Here is a 20792-nt window from a genome sequence, read left to right as displayed (position 1 = left end):
CAGACGAAAAAGCGGTAGCCTCAGAAATGAGTGAACGTTACAGGAGGCTGCCACAGTCATTCTGAAAGGTTCTCTTTTTTCCCGACCAATTCCATTAACATTTACTTCACGTTTGAGAATGAGATGGCTGGATGGCATCACCCACTTGATGGACTAGAGTGTGAGTAAACTCCGGGAGTTGGTGATGGACAGGGAGGCCTGGCGTGCTGCGGTCCATGGGGTCGCAGAGTCCGACACGACTGAGCGACTGAACCGAACGGCTTTCCTCTTAGCAGGGAGCAGCAGCGGGCCTCCCTCACGTGCCTTCCCACCCCCAGGCCGCGGCCGCGGCGTAAGCCCCGGGGGACGGGGTGTCCCGTCGGCCGCCCCGCTCAGCTCCCACCCTGTGCAGGTGCGCCCGGAGCGCGGGTCTCCGGGCGCCGCCCGATTACGTCACAGCGCGGGCGCGCGTCGCGCCAGGCGTCGTCAGCGGCGCCCGGAGTGAGGAGAGCGGGGCTGGTTCCGATCGCACAGGGTCCCCGGGCGGGAACCGGCTCGGGCGATGGGGAGAAGCCCAGTGCCCGCGCCCGCGGGACCCGCACGCCTCCAGCAGCCCGCGGCGCTCGGTCCCCGCCCTCCAGTCCGGGCCTCCCCCTCCCCCACTCGGCTCCAGACCGTCACCTCAAGTCCCCGCTGGGCGGCCGCCGGCGGCGCTCCGCTCGCCCGGGCCCCGCCCCCCGGCGCGCGCATGCGCAGCGCGTGCGGCCGCGCGGACCGACGGGAGTGCCCGCCGTGCTGCCGTCCTCCCCGGGGCCGGCCCACTGCAACCCCGCCGGGGGGGGGCGCGTCTTCCCGCGACCCCCGAGCTCCCCCAGGGGCGGCGGCCGCCCCGCGCCTTGCGCTCCTCGGCGGGCGGCCTTCTGCGCTGAGCGCTTCCCGACCGCGGGGCCGAGGCGGAGGGCTCCGGGCGGCGCCGGCCGAGCGGCCCCCTGCCCTCGGCTCCCCCTCGACGGCCGGCGGGATGGTGCGGCCCACGGGACGCGCGCGGCTCCCGCGCTCCAGCGGCGCCGAGGGCGGGGGCGCCGAGGGTCCGACTTGTAGTGCCAGAGCCGGAGCCGCGCGCCGGCCGCGCTGTTGGGGAGCGGGCCCCGCGGGGCCGGGCGGGAGCCGCCGCTGCGGAGCCTCGGGGCCGCCGCGACCATGTCGGGCCAGGTGCCCCGCGTCCCCGAGGAGATGTTCAAGGAGGTCAAGTACTACGCGGTGGGCGACCTCGACCCGCAGGTACCCCGCCTCCACCCCGCCGCGTCCCCGCGCCCCCCGCGCCCCCCGCGCGCGCGTCCGGGTCCCGGGGAGCTCGCGAGTCCGGCTGTGCAGAGACTCAGCCGCTCGGCGCCGAGCAAGGCCGGAGGGGACGGAGCGGGCACCGGGGTCTGCAGCCCCCGCGGGAGGGCACCCGGGGCTGGTGGGGACCCCTGGAGGGGACGTGGGGCGCGTCTGCGGGGTCCGCGGCGGGCGCGGGGTGGGGGACGCGTGCCCAGACTCGGGGGAAAGCGGGCACGTGGAGGGGGTCTGCGCGGAGAGCCCAGCGCCGGGTGTCCCCGTCTCCTGCCCGTGGGGCGACCCGCCTGCCTGCGGTCGCGCGGCGCCTCGCCGGCTTCCCCCCCACCCCACCCCTTCTCTTCGCTCCTTCGTGGGCGGAGTCCGGACGGGGACACTCTCCCGCGGCAGCCCGGGCGGTCCGGGGTCCCGGGGCAACGGGTGCGTCCGGGGTGGGAGCTTCGACAGGGTGGAACCAGTAGGAACGCGGGTCCCAGGGTGCTCAGGGGACAGTTAGCCGCCCCCGGGTGGCAGCCACCACCCTCCCAGCTCGCAGGTCTGCAGCTCGGTCCTCTCCTGTCCTCGCCTCTCCTAAAGTAGTGCATCTGTTTGAACGTCAGAGTTTTATGCTTCCACCGTGGGAATAAACTCTAGTTGGGTCTCCAGGTGTTGTCTTCCCTAAAGTTTTATGTGTACAGTTACATCGCCTGGGTGTCCCGTTGGCTGTGAGCGCTGAGCATGGAGAACTGAGGCCTGGGCCTCCCGAGTAGAGACGCGGACTTAATAGATAAACTGGAGACAGAAGAGCTGATGGGTTTTGGCCTTCTTAGAGGTTTGTGAGCTGGTGTCCTAGTAACTAAACGCTCGGCAGCCCCCAAGGTGGATCCTTTCTCCCCTCTAACTCTGAAGTAGATTCTTTGACTTGGATAAACAGGTGGTGAGCTCAGAGGTGAAAGTAAGTGCCCGTAGCAGGGTGGAGGCTTCTCCCTTCCCGCGTGGGTGCCCTTTCTTCACTGCCTGCTGTTCCTCTCCCCTCTGCTGCCTATCCTCTGGTTCATTTTAAGGCTTTGAACACAACTGAAGCGAATATTACTTAAAATCTGGAGGAAGCTGAACTGGAGCCATGCTTACTCAACTGTGAATCAAGTCTAAGGGCTTAAAAACGTCCTTGCAAACCACTGAGGTCTGAAACTGTGTTTCCTGAAAGATGGTTGATCCTCTGAATCTTGAAGTGTGGATTCCAGGAGTTCACTTCTGTCGGATGGACTTCTAGTCCCCACCACACATGGGCGCTCTCACCGCCTGGAGCTTGCGGTGTGCTGCTCAGACCGTGCCGGGGCCTCCACCCACCCTCCAGCGTCCGCTGCCCGCCCGGCCTCCGTGTCTGGCCCCCTGTGCTCTGGGGTCTCGTTGGCTCAGAGCTTTGCCCCCATCTCTGTACACAGATGGCTTTACTCGGGTGGGACCCTGGTCTCCTCCTCGATGCGCTGCGTGTCCTCCTAGATGGTACAGTGGCACCCGAGGAAGCTGTGCCCTAAACTGAAACTTGCCCCCGTTGGCTCAGTGGTGCTCGCGAGCTGTGCTGTCGCAGATTCTTGCACACGCCCCCTCAGTCACCAAGTCTTGCTGATTCCCTTGCATCATCTTCCCGTCTCTGCCTCTTTCACCTGAGTTATCGCAGGCGTTTCTTGACGCCTGTCCTGCCTTCACTCCCGCAGGGTAAACCTGTCCTCCTTCCACTGGCGGTGGTCTTTCTGTCTTGTCTGACCATGGTCTTCCCTGCTGGCCGCCTGCCCCTCAGCCTCTCTTTCAGAAGACACTCTGCATTTCATTTTGGGGTAGAATATAAAGGCGCAGCATCTGGGCCGCGCCGCCGACGGTGTGGCTTGTGTTCTGCCTGGCGTGTGGAACGCTGCCCTCTCCGCACAGTGACTGTGTTTGCGTGGCTGACGCCTTTAAGTTCCTCGAGGTGCGGCTCCTGTAGCGCCTCTCGCGCTTCTCCGGTAAACTCCGATAAATCTCTCCGTTTATCAGAACTGCCTGTCCCCACGCCTTTCTGTTGAGACGCTGCGTGTCCAGTGCTTGCCCAGCCATGCTCACCGTGTCTGTCAGCCCTTCTGTCCTCAAGGGGGACACTGCCCAGGGCCTCGGTTGCAGGAGCTCTGTGCTTCCCTGTCGGTGAATCAAGACTTGCTGCATTTTGTCGTCCCGTAGGTTTCCTTGCAAATGACTTGGTGGCAGGTATTAATCCCGTGTGGAGAGCGTGGTGGATGTTTATTAGAATTTTCACGGCTCGTGATCACTGGTGTGCACTGAAATGTGGCGTGTTCTGTTGTAACTGGTGTGCTTTTTGTAGGTTATTCAGCTTCTGAAAGCCGGGAAAGCGAAGGAAGTGTCGTACAACGCGCTTGCGTCGCACATCATCTCGGAAGATGGGGACAATCCGGAGGTGGGAGAGGCCCGCGAGGTCTTTGACTTGCCTGTCGTCAAGGTGGGTGGTGACTGCCCCACTGCTCCCTTGCTTGCGCGTCTTGCCAGCGGCGCGCTGAGCTTTCTGTGCGGCTCTGCTCAGGCTGTTGGCTCAGGCTCGGGTCTGGGTGGGAAGCGCTTGCAGCACTTGCACGCCTGCGAGGCCAGCCAGCAGAAGGCCCGGTCCCCACGCTGCGGCTTACGCTCCTGCCACCGTGAGGCCAGCCAGCAGAAGGCCCGGTCCCCACGCTGCGGCTTACGCTCCTGCCACCGTGAGGCCAGCCAGCAGAAGGCCCGGTCCCCACGCTGCGGCTTACGCTCCTGCCACCGTGAGGCCAGCCAGCAGAAGGCCGGTCCCCACGCTGGGGCTTACGCTCCTGCCACCGTGAGGCCAGCCAGCAGAAGGCCCGGTCCCCACGCTGCGGCTTACGCTCCTGCCACCGTGAGGCCAGCTAGCAGAAGGCCGGTCCCCACGCTGCGGCTTACGCTCCTGCCACCGTGAGGCCAGCCAGCAGAAGGCCCGGTCCCCACGCTGCGGCTTACGCTCCTGCCACCGTGAGGCCAGCCAGCAGAAGGCCCGGTCCCCACGCTGCGGCTTACGCACCTGCCACCGTGAGCCCGTCGGCCGCAGGCTGGAAGTTCTCTAAGCCAAGAAAGCGGGTTGAAGGCAGTGGACGTGCTGTCTTGACATAGATGACACTGGTGAATTCTGCTCGGAAGCTGGGTTGACTCCCGGAGACACTCCTGGCTCCCTCGCACCCACAGCGGCCAGGGACCCTGCTGTCCTGGCAGGCGGTCTGTTTTCCGACTGGGTCATGGTGGCCGCTGGTCTCGTTGTCCCCCAGGAGCTCTCACTTCCGCTGTCCAGCTTGAGAGCTGTGGGTCGTTTGTTCTAGAAAGTGGAGCATCTGCTGGTGGGCAAACCGCTCAGAGCTTGTTGATATGTGTCCTGTTGCTCTGTTGCTGCTGAGGGTCGAACTAACTGCTCTTAAATGTGGGTTTTTGAAATTTAGGTTTGTGATTTTGATCCTTCAGTTTCATATTATGCATTTGTTTTGAAATGGTTTTATTCCACTGTTTTTTTTCCTTCTTCTTCTCTTTCTCATACTGTTGCGTGTGTTATCTTAAAATCACTATGAAGGTTACCGTAGCTGAATACCGAGAGCCTGGCAGTTGGGGGCGAGTGCTGTGGCGGGCAGCCTGCAGGCCGGCTTGCTGCTGCGGCTGTTCGCCTCACCAGCATGGAGGCTCTGAAATGCTGCCTCGCAGGTGCAGAAGCCCGACTTGTGAGAGTGAGCCTGCAGGCAGGTCTGTCTCACAGGAGGGTCCTTGCCTGCCAGGCCCTCCGGCAGCCGCTGCGCGTCAGAACCACGCGCGGTTGCTTTGCGGTGTTGAAGCCCAGCAGTCGCGATTCTGGCTGGCCGCGTCTTTATGCCTGGCCAGCGGGCTCACTCTACCTGGTCCTTCGTGAAGACTGATGTCGCGGGTGTCTTGCCCGCTTCCCCTGTGCCGCCGTGGAAGAGTGGGCCTGCCTCCAGCATCAGGCGCCCTGGGGCCCTGCTCTGCTTCCGTCCTTCCGTGGCTGTGGGGACCGAACCTCATCTCTCCCACATAGTAGCCTGCAGCCTGTTGTCACAGTGGCTGCAGGTAAACTGTGTGGACTCTTCATGAGCCTTCAAAGAGCAATCCCTTGGTAACAAATTTGGGGTGCCAGGGTCCTTGTCCCCAGCCCAGTTATGGCAGTGCTTCTTAAGTCTGGCGACCCCATCAAGCTCCTTATTTGTAGCAAATATTTTGTAGTACCCCCTTTATTACCCTGAAATGAAATTGTTATGTAAGATAACATGTATTGTAAATATATATATTAGTATTTATATACGAATGGCCCAAACAGGAATGTAAACAAAAAAGGGAGGTAGATGGCAGTAAGTCTGCATTTCAGTGGAGAGACCCTGGTGGGGGCGGGGTGGATCCTGAGGGACCTGGTCCTCTGTCCTGCCCACCAGCACCAGCTCTGAGGAGAGTGTGGGCTGGTGACTGGGCGCTGCTGAAGTCCTGAGCCCATCAGCACGTCCCTCCCAGAGGTCGCGTTCCCAGGAAGGGCGTCCACCACGCGGCTGCCCAGAAGTAGCCATCACTCAGTTGCAGCGCGGCTGTCGTGTCCCAGCTGGCTGACCACGGCCCTGCGTCTCGTCTCCCGCTGCTTCCGGGCACACTGCTCGCTTTCCCTCTCAGTGCGCCAGCCTGCCTGTACCTCGTGGCGCACCGCGCTGTCCAGGGCTGCAGTGTGGGGACGGGGTGGCCGAGTCTTCCAGAGCAGTGCAGTGGTCTGCGCTCACTCCAGGACCGCACGGCACACAGTCCTCGTCTCACCTGCTTGGTGTGCCGCCAGGCTGCTGGCTGCGCTCAGCCAAACGAACGTGGGGCCTGGTACCCAGGGCTCTGGAGCGGAGGCTCGGTGGTCGTGGCTCTGGGCTCTGGAGTGGAGGCTTAGTGGTGGTGGCTCCCGGGTGTTAGAGTGGAGGCTCAGTAGTTGTGGCTCTGGGCTCAGTGGTCGTGGCTCTGGGCTCTGGAGCGGAGGCTCAGTAGCCGTGGTGCAGAGGTTTAATTGCTCTGCAACATGTGGGATTGTCCTGGACCAGGGATCGAACCCATGTTTCCGTGTTGGCAGGCAGACTCTTCACCACTGAGCCACCAGGGCAGCCTGGCACCAAGAGTTTTTAAACCTTTTCTTTTGTGGAAACGCTTTCCCCAGTGGCCTTGGAGGCCTCGTTGGAAGCGTTAATTATGCTGACTTGCAGTGGCTTTATTTTATATGTTGTTACTTGCTTTTGGGATAAATCGCTCCCTATTACTGTGCTTTTCTAGTTCTCCATTTCTGCTCTGTTATGCATGTCTTCTTAGCTGTAGTATCTTACCTAGACTTCCCTGGATGAGGGGGTCAGGGCGAGTCTGTTTATGGCTTGGCGACTTTCAAGCAGCCAGCCCGGCAGCCTCTAAGTGCACCTGTACTTTCCCCTCCTGCAGCCCCCAGGGACAGCTTTCGGGGTGACTGCTGCAGGCAGAGTGGTAAGGGTGCCTGTCCACGGTGTCAGCTCCTCTGGCCTGCCCACATTTCAGGGTGTTGACCTGGCCTTCTGCCGTGTCCTCCTGCCATGGACCAAGGGTGGCTGGAGAACTGGTCTCAGGAAAGCCACCTGGTGCTCCACACGTGGTGGCCGCTGAGGGCTTTGGGGTCGCAGCTGAGATGCTGAATGGAGCGGGAGGCGGAGCCCGTCGGGGTTCCTGGGGGGCGGCTCCCTCCCCTGTCACTGGAGCCTCCCCAGGACCAGAGTCACGATGACGTTACACACTCCCTCCTGCTTGGTGGCTTAGCCACAGAGCTGCAGCTTCGGTGCAATGGTGAGATCAGTGTGAAGTGATTCTTCACAGATGCCGCACAGCATACAGACTCACGCTGAGGAGTTGTTGGCATTACCTGGCGTAGAAGGAGAGGGTGCTTTGATTCCTGATGTTCTTTCAAGGTGTATATGCTATATTAGAAGTGAGTGTCGTACAAGCAGCTGAGATTTCTGAAGTCCGCTGGCTACAGCTGGCTACTGTGTGTTTTTTCACAGTAATTCTGTGAAGCAGACCTACCAGGATAATGGTTAATGTGATTTTCAAAATTAAATGTCAAAGTAAGATGATTATTCAAAACTGTAATTTACCCAGAAAGGTAGTAAGTAATGTGTTTTGCAGTTCATAAAAAGATCAGCAGACAGAAAGGCCTCATGTGATTTACAAACATTGTATCTCTTTGGCCTCCTGAAGAAAAACCCCAAGACTCCCACCTTTAGACAAGCCAGGACTCGGACCCCAGAGGAGACTTGGAGGGACCATGTGTGCCTGGCATGTGGGTAGGGTAAGCCTCTGATCGTGAAGACAGCTTCTAGCTGGACTAGAGGCTCACGCAGCAGCCCAGAGTCGGACACAGCTGGAGCGACTGAGCAAGTGTGGGAACCTGGAATAGGGGTTCCTACGTGTAACAAGCTTTTAAAGGGCCCTAGTGTCTCCTTCCGCACTTGGGCCTTTCCCCTTGGGGACTGAGAGCTCATGTTTGGCCCTGCTGCTTGAAAGCTGGTGACTGTAGTCTGGATGCTGCATTCCTGGTGATGACAGAGCCTTCCATTTCCAGGAGCTGCACTGGCCGCATGGCGGTGTTCTGAATACAGACCGGAGCTGTGTCTTGATTTGCACCTTTGTTTTCTCTTTCAGCCTTCTTGGGTGATCTTGTCCGTCCAGTGTGGAGCTCTTCTCCCGTATCCTTTTTGGGGAAGGAGGGAGGGAGAGGGTGACTCTGGGTCCAGGACTCAAGCGAGCCTCGCTTCCTGCGCTGACACATGAGTCGGGGGGTGCTGTGTGTCCTGCTCCGTCCCTCCCGTATCCAGGCGTCTGTCCCTGATCCCTGTCGTTCCCCCCGGGGGCAGGGGGCCAGCTGTATGGAGGCAGCTGTAGCCTGGGCCTGAGGCACGAGTTCTCGTTCTGCAAATTGGCTTTAGGACCCAGGCAGTCTGGACCCCAGTTCTGTTGACTTTGGAACAGATGGCTTCTGTGGTTTCTGGTTAGACGGACTGTTGCTAAAAGTCTTGGTCTGTACAAACCCGGTCACGAACTGCTTGAAGAATAGATGGGCGAAGAGAACTTCAGGACATTTTTAGTTTTATATCATGCACTGTTATTCTTTTAATTACGTTGGATGGAAATATATTAATCCGTTTCTACATTAATTCCACCCTTGATGTGGAGTGCCTGCTCGGGGCCTAGTTCTGCAGACAGGGTTGCCAGGCCCGCATTCCTGCCCCGGGGAGCTGCCCTGCACTGCGTGTTGGTTCATTTGCCGTTTCCCGAGTGTGACTGTGGAACACATACACCCCCTCCCACACGCACACGCACAGCAGACAGGGTCACCAGGACCGCACGTCTGCCCCCAGGAAGCTGCCCCTGCACTGTGTGTTGGCTCAGCACACAGAAGTAACGCTGTAGCCCATCTGAGGTCCAGACACTCCAGATTCCTTAAAAAGTCATGTTTGCTTTGAACAAACTGTGACGTTCAGGCCCCCAGAGGTCCTGTCTGCTGACGGAGAGCCCTGTGCCCGGGGCTGCATGCCGTGAGCGCTCAGAGAATGTGTTGATGGAGTTTTAAGAGCCAGAGCTTCAGAAATGGGACAGACCTTGGGAATGACATACATACTCTAACTCTTGTTTTAATGAAGGGAAAGCTGAAGCTCAGAGTTGTCTCGCCCAGGTTCATAGGGTATGGCGGTGCTAAAGCTGGAGCCTGGGTTCTTTCATGAAAGATTCCTCGAGGCGACAGGGGCGACCGCGCCAAAGCAAGTGCGGGGTTCCCAGGGCTCTTCTGGGGTAATGCCAGGCCGTACGTGCGCGCTTGCGTGCGTGTGTGCCTGTGTGTGCCTGTGTGTGCAGTTGGGTGCTTTTCCCGCCTGCCCTGCCCTCTTCGGCCAGCTTAAGTCTGCCTCTTTGCTAAAGGGACGGAGTGGGAAGCAGAAGGCGGGTGGTGTCCACACGGGCAGGTTGGAGCTGTCTCTTAGTGGAGTAGAGATTGCGCTGGTCTCGTTTCATTGGACTCTTAATACATGTGCAACAGAGTAAATGGTTTTTCTCCAGAGTCGTGTCAGATTTTTTTTGGAATCACAGCCTGCCTCTCTCAGGTAAGTGTGGCACAGTTCCTCTTGTGTTATTTACATAACAGTTCTGAATTTTAATGTGATTGGACATATGTTGTATTTGTAAACCAGTGTTGCTTAACTAAACTGCATATTCAGTATGAGCTTAGAACAATTATTTAAATATTCATACCCAATCTTAAGAGTCAAAGCTTTAATGGGTGAAAATGGTCTTTCTAAAGAATTACAGAGATTTAAAACTTGAGTATGAAAACACGTTAAAAGTGAAATTAAAAGGTGACAAGGAGACTCCATTCAGAAGTAAAAGCAGAGCTCTTTGTCGTAAGTAAGAGGCTCATGTAGACCAGTGGAACGTTTCTATGAAGAGGAGCTTCAGATAAGTGCAGCAAGACATCTGATACACTTGGTGTGCCCTTTAGTAGCACTGAGATGAGATTGTCTGTGTCTCAAATGTGTGACAGTGTATTCAGTGCTGGCTGAGCTGTAGACAGGCTTCCCCGCCCCCCACAGGAGTGCAGAGCAGTGAGCAGTTTTCTGGAAAAGTCCAGCCACGTTGGAGCTGTGGGAGACTCAGTTGTTTCCCTGCAGGCCTCGTGTGTTTAGATGTTTATCCCAAATTGATGGAGAAAGAGGCAGGTTGAGGCATAAAGGCAGCGTTATTCATGAGAGGGTAAAGTTGGAAATAAGCAGATCATCCACGATTTGGAAACGTTTAAGAAACTATTCTGGCCTGTTGTTAATATGTAATAATCTAGCTATCTAGCCAGTTTTGAATTTTGTTTTTTAAACGTATGCACAGACATATGGGTAATTTTTTAAATGGGGGACAAAGCAGGATATAACATAGTTATGTACAGTGTTACATCAACCAAATAAAATATGTAAGAAATATCCGGGAAGAAAAGAAACATCTGAAGGGGGACCAGACGTTAGCAGCGATGGATTTGGGCAGTGCGTGTCAGTGTCGTTACGTCCCAGTCTGTCCTCTCAGTCCCCAGCCGGACACCCTCAGTCTGTAAACAGCTTTTACGAAAAGTCAGGCTGGTGGTGCTCGAGCTCACTCTCAGCTTCCTCGGAGTCAGACATAGCCACTGAGCAGGAGGAGGCTTGGTTAGCCCGATCTGGTTTCTGTAGCCCGAGGACCTCGTTCGTCTGAGGCTCTTCTGATGACAGTTTGGGTCTCCCCATCTCTTTGGAGGCCTTCGAGAACGGGGTGTCCAGGGTGTTAGGTGAGACTACAAGGGATTTGATGAGAACCCTGCCTCCTCACAGCTTTGTAACAGAAGACTGGAAACTGTTGATTATCAGCCAGACTCAGGTTTTTGTACAGGTGGTGTCACCTCGACCCCGTCTCTGCCCAGACAGTACATCGAGTGATTTTGTGTTTCTGTAAATTCTGGAAGTTCTTTAAAATTATAAAATCTCCTTTTCGTTTTTGCTACATCGATTTAATAGAGATCCTTGAAAAGTTGGCTTTTTTCCTTAAGAATAGAAATCTTGTTGGTATTTGTGTTTTTCAGTGTTTTTCACATATTTGTAATAAATGTAAATTTATATGATGATGATTTTAAAAATTGGCTAAAATGAAAACCGGTTTATAATGAGTACTGTGGTTACATGCAATTTTTATTGTTTTTTTTTTTTTATACTTCTCTGTATGTTCCAAATTTATAATAAGCATCAGAAAAGTTTTTTAAATGAAAACATTTTATTACTATTATTCCTTATCCGTAAACACAATATACTGTGGCTAAAATGTAAAATTTGCGTTTAATTATATTTGTACTGATTGGATCTCTGGGTTCATGATCCAGAGCCCACTGTCCAGATGAGAGGAAGAGGCTGAGGCAGGGAGTCCTGTGGCTGTTTTCACGGGTCAAGGTCATAGTGACAGGGTCTTTAGCAGACCTGACTTGGAAAAATAAATAAGATTATTCGTTGATTAGAGTCTGTGAATATGAGACGATTACAGGGTTTTAAATTAGGGATCTGAGTTTGACACTGGAGAGCCTTCTAGTCTTGGAGAAATAGAAGTGCAGTGACGTTCGACAGAGGTTTTGGCATATGCAACGGGTTACACGTGGTCAGTACACTGGGTGTGTGAGGACCGGTGCGCGTGGCCAGGCCGCAGGGTCACCTGTGAGCTTAGAGATGGCGGGGACGTGTGGATGGCAGGGTCCGGATGGCCCTGGTGGAGGTGGCGAGGTCTGCAAGGCTGAGGCACAGCGGGTGGAGCGGGTGGAGCTGGAGGGGCGGTGGGGGCGCCAGTCTCAGAGCGGGGCTGCCTGCTGGGGTAGAGAGGAGAGCTTGGGGACCCAGGGGGCGGAAACCTGGGTGCGGGAGGGAGCGCGATGAGCTGCTGGCTTCCCTGCTTAGTTTCTCACGCCTCTAGTCTTGATTGCAGATATTTACATCAGGACGTTTGGAAAACACAGGAAGAAAGCAAACAAGTTAAAAATCACTTGCCTTCCTGTAGGTGAAACTGATCTGAGAGCCCTGAGCAGGAATAGCAGGCTGAGTAGGGATGGGGTGAGGCGGGGGCTGCAACCCAGGCGAGCACCGTGTCCCTGAAGACAGCGCAGACCGAGGAGCGGGCGGACGGGAGTCGGAGGGTCTGCATGACACGAGGGCGCAAAGGAAGAGGAGCCGACGCTCACAGTGGGCCTCTGATGGGAGCTCCACAGAAGGGCACGGCCGGGTGATTTCCTTTCCCAGGTTAGGAGCATTGCTGGGCCTGGGCCGTTAAGGGGAAGAGACGAAGTCAGCCTGAAACCCAGTACTGTCCAAGCTCAGGGACCTGGGACACGCGTGAAGGCTGAGAAGTGCGTCCTTGCAGAGGAGGGTGGAGGGAGGTGCAGGCTCAGGAAGACAGCCTTGAGTGGGAAGACAGGAGGCTTCAGAGTGAGCAGAGATGCTAGCGGGGGTGGGCGGGCGGGGGCAGCTCTAGGAGCCGGGGGTCAGGCCCTGCGTGGTTTCACCTCCAGGGCCAGTAGGGGGACCCGGAGTGTCAGCTGGAGCCCCTCTGCCCGGCTCAGTGCTGCGGGCAGGGGGCTGGCTGCGGCTGCATGCGGGCTCGGGGGTCTGCGTGGACCTCCGGCTCTGGGTTGAGGAAGCTACAGGTGAGGTTGGCAGCAGGGAGAGCGGGAACCCCGGGAAGGACCTGAGAGGCAGCTGGGGTCAACGGGCGGGGTGTCTGGGAGGTGGCCCAGCCGGGGGCTTGTCCAGGTGTGCACTTCATGGGGGGTGTGGGGTGCGGCTGGAGCTGTGGTGGACAAAACAGTGGATTTAGCGAGATCGCTGACAAGGGTTTTGTGGTCCTGAAGCAGATCGATTAGGTATGCCGTTCAGACCCCAGAACCTTCGTGTGATCTTCACTGTGACGGAAGTGTGGTTTTTGTGGGTCCGTCACTCACTGCACTTACTCTCACCGTCCGTCACTCGTGGCGAAGGAAGCTCTGCTTCATCGGAGTCGATGGCTCAGCCGAGTGAGGAAAGCTCAGAGCACACTGGGGACACTAACTCTGGCTGCTAACACTCGCTCACTCAGTTGTGAAATGGATAACAAGTGTCTGTCCAGTGTGCAGCTGCAGGACCCGCCCACCACGCCTGTGCGGGTGCCTTGTGAAGCAGGAGACAGGTTCCCCTCAGGTGGGGGCACAGGGTGTGGGCGGCATCGGGGTTGGGGGGGGGGCAGCACGGGTAACAAGCCCCGAGTGGCCTCTGCAGCACGGGCACGTGCACACGGACGCGCAGGCAGGCAGGCAGGCAGGCAGGCGGGGTTCCGCCGTGGAGGGACTGTTGCTGGCGGTTCTCAGTGACCTTCTGTCTTTTCCCGTCAGGGTGTTGAGACGCTGGAGCTCTTGCTGGAGTCTTCCAGAGCGCTCCAGGGAGAGGTAGGGAAGGGCGCTTGTGCCGGCAGAAGTTGGGAAGCACAGACATCACCCGCCTCCTCCCGAGCCGGTGTTGGCGCAGGCTGTGGCCGCGGTTGTCGTGTGCTGGGTAGGTGGTGGTCAGGTCCCCGTGTGTGAGAGCCTGCCGGGGCCTGACTGCACTCTGGGAGGCCCTTTCCATCTGTATCTCAATCAACAAAGAATTTCTTGACTGCCTACCCTGTGCCTCGCACTGTACTAGGCCCCAGCCGAGGTTCCAAGGTCAGGACAGGCCTCCTGGTTGGCGGGCTGAGAGCTCGTGCGTAGGAGGGACGAAGAAGGGCTCAAGGAGCTGCACCCCAGGAGTGTCTGGGCGGGAGGCCTGGAGAGGGGCCCGTCCTGGTGCAGAGGGAGGCCTGTCCCCACAGGGACGCGGCCAGGAGCACCCTCTGCTCAGGGTGGAGGGGGCTCAGTGCCCCTTGGGGGCAGCTTGCTGTGGGAGTGCAGGGGCCAGGGGCGCTGAGCTGAGAGGATGGTGGCCCAGGGCCAGGGCCAGCTGCCTGGGCGGGGGCTCAGCGAGGGGGCAGCCGCGCACAGGTTGGGGCGGGTTGGGGGGTGCCCGAGACACTCTGGAAGCGCTCAGATCTGAGCCCGATGGTTCGAGGAGATGTCCAGGCTCTTTTAGCTGAGTGGATAGATTAGGAAGATTGCTGTTTTAAAAAAGAGCATTTTTCCCCCCAGTTATAAATGCTTTTGAAAATTTGGAAAATACAGAAAAGTATAAAAATGAAAATTAAAACGTCCCCATGACCCCGTCACCGCTAGGTAGCTATTGTTAACAGTTTGGTGTGGAAAGAGCATTCTTCATCACACTGTTAGAAACTCATTGGATGAGCTGGTGCAGATATGTTCAGGTCACTTAATGCAGACGCAGGTTGGTGAAGACTCTGATTCCAGGAAGTTTTCCAAGTTGACACAAGCTAGAGTTTGGGGGCTTGGTCCACGCGTGGCCTCACCTCCCCCATGCAGGCTTGTTGTGCTCTGTTGAAACCCAGCCAGGGTCCAGGCCGTAGGGTGGAGGACTAGTCAGTGAAGTAGAAATAATAAAGCCATGTCTAGATTGCGGTTTTTATTTCATTTGTAATAAAGATTATATAATTTATTAGAGTCATATGTTTTATCATGTAATTAAGTCTCACCACCAAATGCTGCAGGGTATGTTTTTGTGGAAGTCACTATTAAAAATAACACCTTCTGATCAAGTCTCCTGAAATGTGTCACTGACTAAATTAAAGACGTACAAAATAATGATTTTAAGGTGATTTTGTAAAATTAATGTGTTCTTGTTAGTATTCACAGAGTAGTATGGAATGCAAAATAATTTCTAGAAATATTTGTAAAATGGAGAGTAGATACAGGATGTTAAATTTTCGGCAATCTGAATAATGACAGTTAAAAAGAAAAAATATTGTTAAAAAAATTAGCTTGAGACAAAGTTCAGAATTCTTAACTAATTCACAGTTTATAGTAAGTTACTTAGCATAAAATTGACTTCAATGATTATCTTAGAATTAACGCTTTTGTTTTCCTTAAATGTTTCTTTTGACTTTCAGATGATAAAATTTTATTTTTCAGAAATTGTTTTTAGTACGACCTGCCCTTAGCGAAGCAGTCTAGAACAGTGGGAAGCACAGTTTGGAGTCAGGCCTGGACTTAGGCAGACCTAGGTTTTACGATGATCAGCTCTGACTTCTGTGAGTCCGTGTGTCCCCTGCGGGGTCGCAGGGATGAGGAGCCCTTGGCACAGTTCCTGGCACATAGTAGGCAGGCAATAAATGGAGCTGTTGGTTCTGGAGTGAAAGCCTCTGTCACAGCATAAGCCATCACATCTGAGTCTCAGCTTCATCACTTGCGCAAGCATAGGAATATGCCTTTTATGCTTGCCTCATTTTCTGTGTGCTTGGTAATTACGTTTTCCCTTGAGCTTATACGCCACTGTATTTTTGTCGTTTATTTTTAATTCATTTCATAATAAGCATTTATTTGTTATCCATTAATTCTTAAGGAATCCCTTGAATGTGATCTTTATACTACTGTATGTAAACATTTTAAAAAATGACAGAGTTGGAAGATGGAGTGTGGTGTACTAGTTCTTTTTCCCTGTCATTTTGTTATGTAATGAAGGAATCCTCCACTCAGCCCCTGGAGTGTGGACATAAGTATTTTTTAATTTATTTGGTGACAAGGCAAAAAAGGTGATGTTTATAAACCTTAAGATAGGAGTAAAAGTTACTGAAACAAGCGCATAGCTGAAAGCTCATCTTGTTTCTCCCACTAATAGGCTTAGGTTAATTCCATTTAAGAAGGAAGAAAGTGGATGAGCACAGTGGTTATGATGCCACATAAAGTGGGCAGGCAAGTCGGGAGTGTGATGGAAGCGTGATTTCTGGTTCCCACCAGGTGTCCCCTGAGGACCGAAGCGCCCTGTGGGCGATGCTCACCTTCCACGGGGGCGGCTGCCAGCTGAACCTCAACAGGAAGTGCACGCACCTGGTTGTTCCCGAGCCAAAGGGGGTAAGCGACCCATGTACGTTCTCCTTTTAAACGTCTTCTAAGCATTTCCAGTCATCACATGTCTTCGTTGAACTTCTTTTGAATTAACTGGATTCTGTTTGCAAAAGCTGATGACACGAGCTTATGCCACTTGTAAGACAGCTTCATTCCACAAAGGGTGGGAGGTGACGAATTTTACTTTGAACCCGATGTGACTTTTAAATACAAAGAAATTTGGGTTTGTTTCATGGTGAAGATTGGACAGATTTTTTTAATCTTTAGGTTTCCTTTCACATAGACTAAAACTTCAATTGTGAAAATGTGTGTTAGTGCTCGTTACAGTTTTTACAAAGGGTTGTACTGAGTATAATTATAAACATGCATTTGGAGCAGTTCTCAGTGTCCTGTCCTTCTTAATAACCTGGAATATTTAAGCGGTGGTTACCTCTTCCCTAAGCACGGGTGGGGCCGTGGGGATTGGGGTCCTCGAGTGGGGTGCAGGTCAGCAGCGCAGCCCCGCAGGACGTGTTAGGGCTGCAGGCTGGCCTCCCACCCGCCCCAGACCGAGCGGAACAGGACCTGCTGGGGTGGGGAGGAAGCCCGGGCCTTCTGCTGCACCCCCACATGAAGTGCGAAAACTGCTCTTGTGTGGAGGCCGAGCTTTCTTCCTCCCATGGACAATTATGTAGAACTTTGAGAATTAAGTATAGTGTATTCACAGTGGGAAGGTCTTTTGACAAGTCAATGTCCTCACGCCAGTCATTGCCTCCGTATTTTTCATTGCCTTCAGTCTGAATCGACACCATGGGTGTCTCACCCGAGTGCGCTGACTCACTGAGCGGGGGGTGGGCGTCCGGCCAGGTCTGGGGTGAAGGGGGCGTGGAAGCTGACAGACCCCCCTGCCAGGAGGGTCCCTTGCCCTGGACCCCGGAAGCCGGGCAGCCCGTGGACGTGTACTGTTCACAGAGCTTATTCTCTGACAAGAAAGTGAGCTGTGAGCTGGTGAGTGTGCTTTACCTTAGTAAGCCCTTACTCCAGGGAGAAGCTCTGAAAATTTGGGGCGAATCTTAAAGTCTACTTAAGTAAAAAGTTGTATCTTACGTGACAATTTAAGAGATAAGTAGTATGCTTTGATTAAAGAGTATAGGTTTTTTTTTTCCTCTTTCTATCAACTGGTTTATAGCTGAAAATAAATCCTTTGATTTTAGGTAGCTAGTTTAAGGGGAATGAAATGTTTATAAGTTTTAAAACTATGAGAGAATACTTGTAAAGGGTCAGATTACAGTTGGAGGCAGTATATGAATCGAGTGGATTTGTCAGACCAGCCGAAAGTGAAAGTCACTCAGTCGTGTCTGACTCTGCGACCCCATGGACTATGCAGTCCATGGAATTCTCCAGGCCAGAATACTGCCGTGGGTAGCCTTTCCTGTCTCCAGGGAATCTTCTCAACCCAGGGACCAAACCCAGGCCTCCCGCATTGCAGGTGGATTCTTTACCAGCTGAGCCACAAGGGAAGCCCAAGAATACTGGAGTGGGTAGCCTATGCCTTCTCCAGGGCATCTTCCTGACCCAGGAATCAAACCGGGGTCTCCTGCATTGCAGGCGGATTCTTTACCAACTGAGCTAGCTGACTATATACACAAAAATAAATGGCACGTTTAATTTTTTCATTTTTGATAAATTTATGGAGAAAATACAGCATGATGAAACTATGGTTTCTGTATTCTTGAATTTTTTAAATGTTTTAAGTTGAGAAGAATGGAGGAATTTAATAACGGCCAAAACACAGGGTATGTTGCTCAGTGTTTGGCGGAGGGAGCTGGTTTCCGGGTGTACATGCTCGCTCTCCACTGAAGGCGGAAGGCGGAGCTGGGGAGGGTCCTCGGGTCCTCCAGCAGGAAGTGGGTGTAGTTTAGGGCCCCAAGTCCCTGTTTGCCGGAGAATGGCTGTTAGCTGAGGCTTTAGCACAGGTGGGTGGGACTCTGCCGCTTCAACGAGCCACAGTTACGAGCTGGTTCACTTGAAGCTGCTTTATCACATTGCTCTCGCATAGGGTTTCCTCCGTCTCTCTTGCCTCGGGCGTGCCTTCCGGTCTGTCCTGTGCCCTGGAGTGTCCCCAGGCGCCCCGGCTCGCTGCCCACAGAGCCCGCCGGGCCTGCCTGCCCGCGGCCCACGCGGCGTGGCGCTGGCTTCCCTCATAGTCCCGTCACCTGTTTGACCTCTGTGCAGAGCTGAGTCGAAGCCTCGTGGGGTCCGAATCACTGCGACTTTGTTTCAGTGGAACGAGCTTGGTGCACGGCGGTGCCTGCTGGGGCGGTGTCCTCACGCCCCGTGACTGCCTGTGGTCCTGGGGGCTCCGTCCACCGCGGCACGGCTCCGAGCAGCTCTCGGTGATCACCACGCTGGACGGCAGACACGCCTGTCGCTCCTGAGCATCTCACGGGAGTCCTGGCGCTGCGTGCTGGCTGAAGTTGTGTTTGCAAACGACAGCTGAAGCACAGTCTTCTCAGATTGCTGTTGGCACAGGGGACGGCGTCCTGTGACCCCTGATACGTGGCTCTTCCTGTCTCCTGCCTGAAGGGGTCTGAGTGGTTCCTGTGGGTGAAGTGGCCACAACCGTAGCTGACTCTTCTCTTCCTAGAGCTCTTGCTTTGCGCCCGTGATTCTGGGAGATCTGGTAAACCCCGCAGCTTGCTTCTGTGTGTGTCTGTGCTTCACCCACAGGAGAAATACGAGTGTGCTTTGAGGAGAGCCAGTATTAAGATCGTGACTCCCGACTGGGTCCTGGATTGCATCGCCGAGAAGACCAGGAAGGACGAGGCCCTCTATCACCCCCGCCTCATCGTCTACGAGGAGGAGGAGGAGGAAGAGGAGGAGGAGGAGGGGGCGGGCAATGAGGAGCCGGACTCCCCGAACGAGGGCAGCACGGACGGGAAGTCCAGCCCGGCCAGCTCTCAGGAGGGCTCCCCCTCAGGCGAGCCGCCCTTCTCACCCAAGTCGAGTGCTGAGAAGTCGAAAGGGGAGCTGATGTTCGACGACTCTTCAGACTCCTCGCCCGAGAAGCAGGAAAGGAACTTGAACTGGACCCCTGCGGAGGTCCCCCAGCTGGCGGCGGCGAAGCGCCGGCTACCCGCCGGCAAGGAGCCCGGGCTGATTAACCTGTGCGCCAACGTGCCGCCCGTGCCCGGGGGCATCCTGCCGCCCGAGGTCCGCGGGAGCTTGCTGGCGCCGGGACAGAGCCTGCAGGGCCCCGAGAGGCCCGAGGTGATGGCCACCTGGAGTCCGGCCATGCGGACGCTGAGGAACATCACGAACAACGCCGACATCCAGCAGATGAGCCGCCCCTCCAACGTGGCGCACGTAAGTCACTCTTCCAGACAGAAATGTAAATGTCGATTTCAGTCTTTTTAGAAGATCCGGTTATTTTCTGCTGCTTCAGAACAGTTAACGCACAGGCAGTGTTTCTTTGCCGAGGGCATGTTCTGCAGTCCCTGTCTGCACACACGCGTGTGTTCAGTGTCGCAGACTCCCGACGAGAGCGGTGACAGGCCCTGACCCCGCTGAGCGGCACACGCCCCGCGGCCAGGCTGCCCTGGACGGTGGCCCCAGAGCGAAGCCCGAGGCTGCCAGCTGTGCCTTGGTGTTTACCACGAGCTGGGGGTTGGTAGAGGGCATGGCGTGGTTCGCTCATTCATTGAAGAAGCCTCAGTTTTAATTTACAGTTTTGTGATGGGAGCCTGCTGTACAGAATGGACCTTAAACGCTTCAGTAGCTGTTCTTCCATTCAGGACAAAAAGAAGGCAGTTAGGTGTATGTGTGTCTCTGTGTGTGTGTGTGTCCCTGAGTGTGTGTGGGTCAATGTGTGTGTGGGTCCCTGTGTATGCGGGACCCTGTGTGTGCGGGTTGCTGTGTGTGTGTAGGGGGGGGTCCCTATGTGTGTGTGTCCCCGTGTGTGTGTGGGTCAGTGTGTGTGTGGGTCCCTGGGTGTGTAGGGGGGCGTCCCTGGGTGTGCGGGTCGCTGTGTGTGTGTGTGGGGTCCCTGTGTGTGTGTGTAGGGAGGTCCCTGTGTGTGTGTGGGGTCCCTGTGTTTGGGGGTCCCTGTGTGTGTGTGTGTCCCTGTGTTTGGGGGTCCCTATGTGTGTGTGGGGGGGGTCCCTGTGTGTGTGTCCCTGTGTGTGTGTGGGTCAATGTGTGTGTGGGTCCCTGGGTGTGTAGGGGGGCGTCCCTGGGTGTGCGGGTCGCTGTGTGTGTGTGTGGGGGGGGTCCCTGTGTGTGTGTGTGTGTGTGTCCCCCTGTGGGGGGGGTCCCTGTGTGTGTGTAAGGAGGTCCCTGTGTGTGTGTGGGGTCCCTGTGTTTGGGGGTCCCTGTGTGTGTGTGTGTGTCCCTGTGTTTGGAGGTCCCTGTGTGGGTGTGGGGTCCCTGTGTGTGTGTGTGGGGGGCCCTGTGTGTGGGCCCTGGAGACAAGGTAGTGAGTGAGGATGAGGAGCCCAGCCCCTTCTCAGGTGCAGAAGGCGGGCGGGGCGCAGACGGGTCTGAGCAGAAGGGCTCCCCATGACGTGGGTGTCTGGACGGTGGTGCTGAGTCGTGTACCAGCCACAGGCAGAGGAGGCTCCTTAGATCGAGCACTTAACCCCAGGCGGCCCTGGCAGAGCTGAAAGCGAGTTCTGGGTGGGGGGCCAGCCCTCAGACCCCGAGCAGACTGACCCTGCCGAGTCCTGAGGGCTGGAGGGGCCTGGCGGGTGGGGCCTCAGCTTGCGTGGGGGGTTAGTTTGAGAGTCCTGTTGGTTAAAAGTGTATGAGAAGTGTCCCTCCCTGCCTCCCTGTCTTGGGGTAAAGAGTGACCAGTGGATAGTACCTGGTTCTTGAGACGCTGGAGGGGCTGCCCCCGGCCGGGGTTGGGGGAAGTGCGGGCGGAACA

General features: G+C 55.7%; 1 protein-coding gene across 3 annotated transcripts in view; it reads left to right on the top strand.

Annotated features, from left to right (window-relative positions):
* Nucleotides 1-740: 740 nt before the first annotated feature.
* The window catches only part of PAXIP1 (PAX interacting protein 1), a 41957-nt gene continuing 21905 nt past the window's right edge, over nucleotides 741-20792 (top strand). For 2 of the 3 annotated variants that reach the window (XM_069587192.1, XM_069587193.1), the window contains exons 1-6: nucleotides 741-1260; nucleotides 3653-3787; nucleotides 8023-8066; nucleotides 9413-9476; nucleotides 15782-15895; nucleotides 18599-19234. In XM_069587192.1, the coding sequence (XP_069443293.1) occupies nucleotides 1180-1260; nucleotides 3653-3787; nucleotides 8023-8066; nucleotides 9413-9476; nucleotides 15782-15895; nucleotides 18599-19234 (1074 nt within the window). In that variant the 5' untranslated portion in view covers nucleotides 741-1179. Of the gene's footprint in view, nucleotides 1261-3652; nucleotides 3788-8022; nucleotides 8067-9412; nucleotides 9477-13291; nucleotides 13452-15781; nucleotides 15896-18598; nucleotides 19235-20792 lie in introns of those variants that run through there. The other variant, XM_069587194.1, reaches the window with a different exon arrangement.

This window comes from Ovis canadensis, chromosome 4, assembly GCF_042477335.2.
Source record: "Ovis canadensis isolate MfBH-ARS-UI-01 breed Bighorn chromosome 4, ARS-UI_OviCan_v2, whole genome shotgun sequence".
Taxonomy (NCBI): domain Eukaryota; kingdom Metazoa; phylum Chordata; class Mammalia; order Artiodactyla; family Bovidae; genus Ovis; species Ovis canadensis.
Note: the sequence above shows the minus strand (reverse complement) of the source record. Positions and strands in the feature narration are given on the sequence as shown.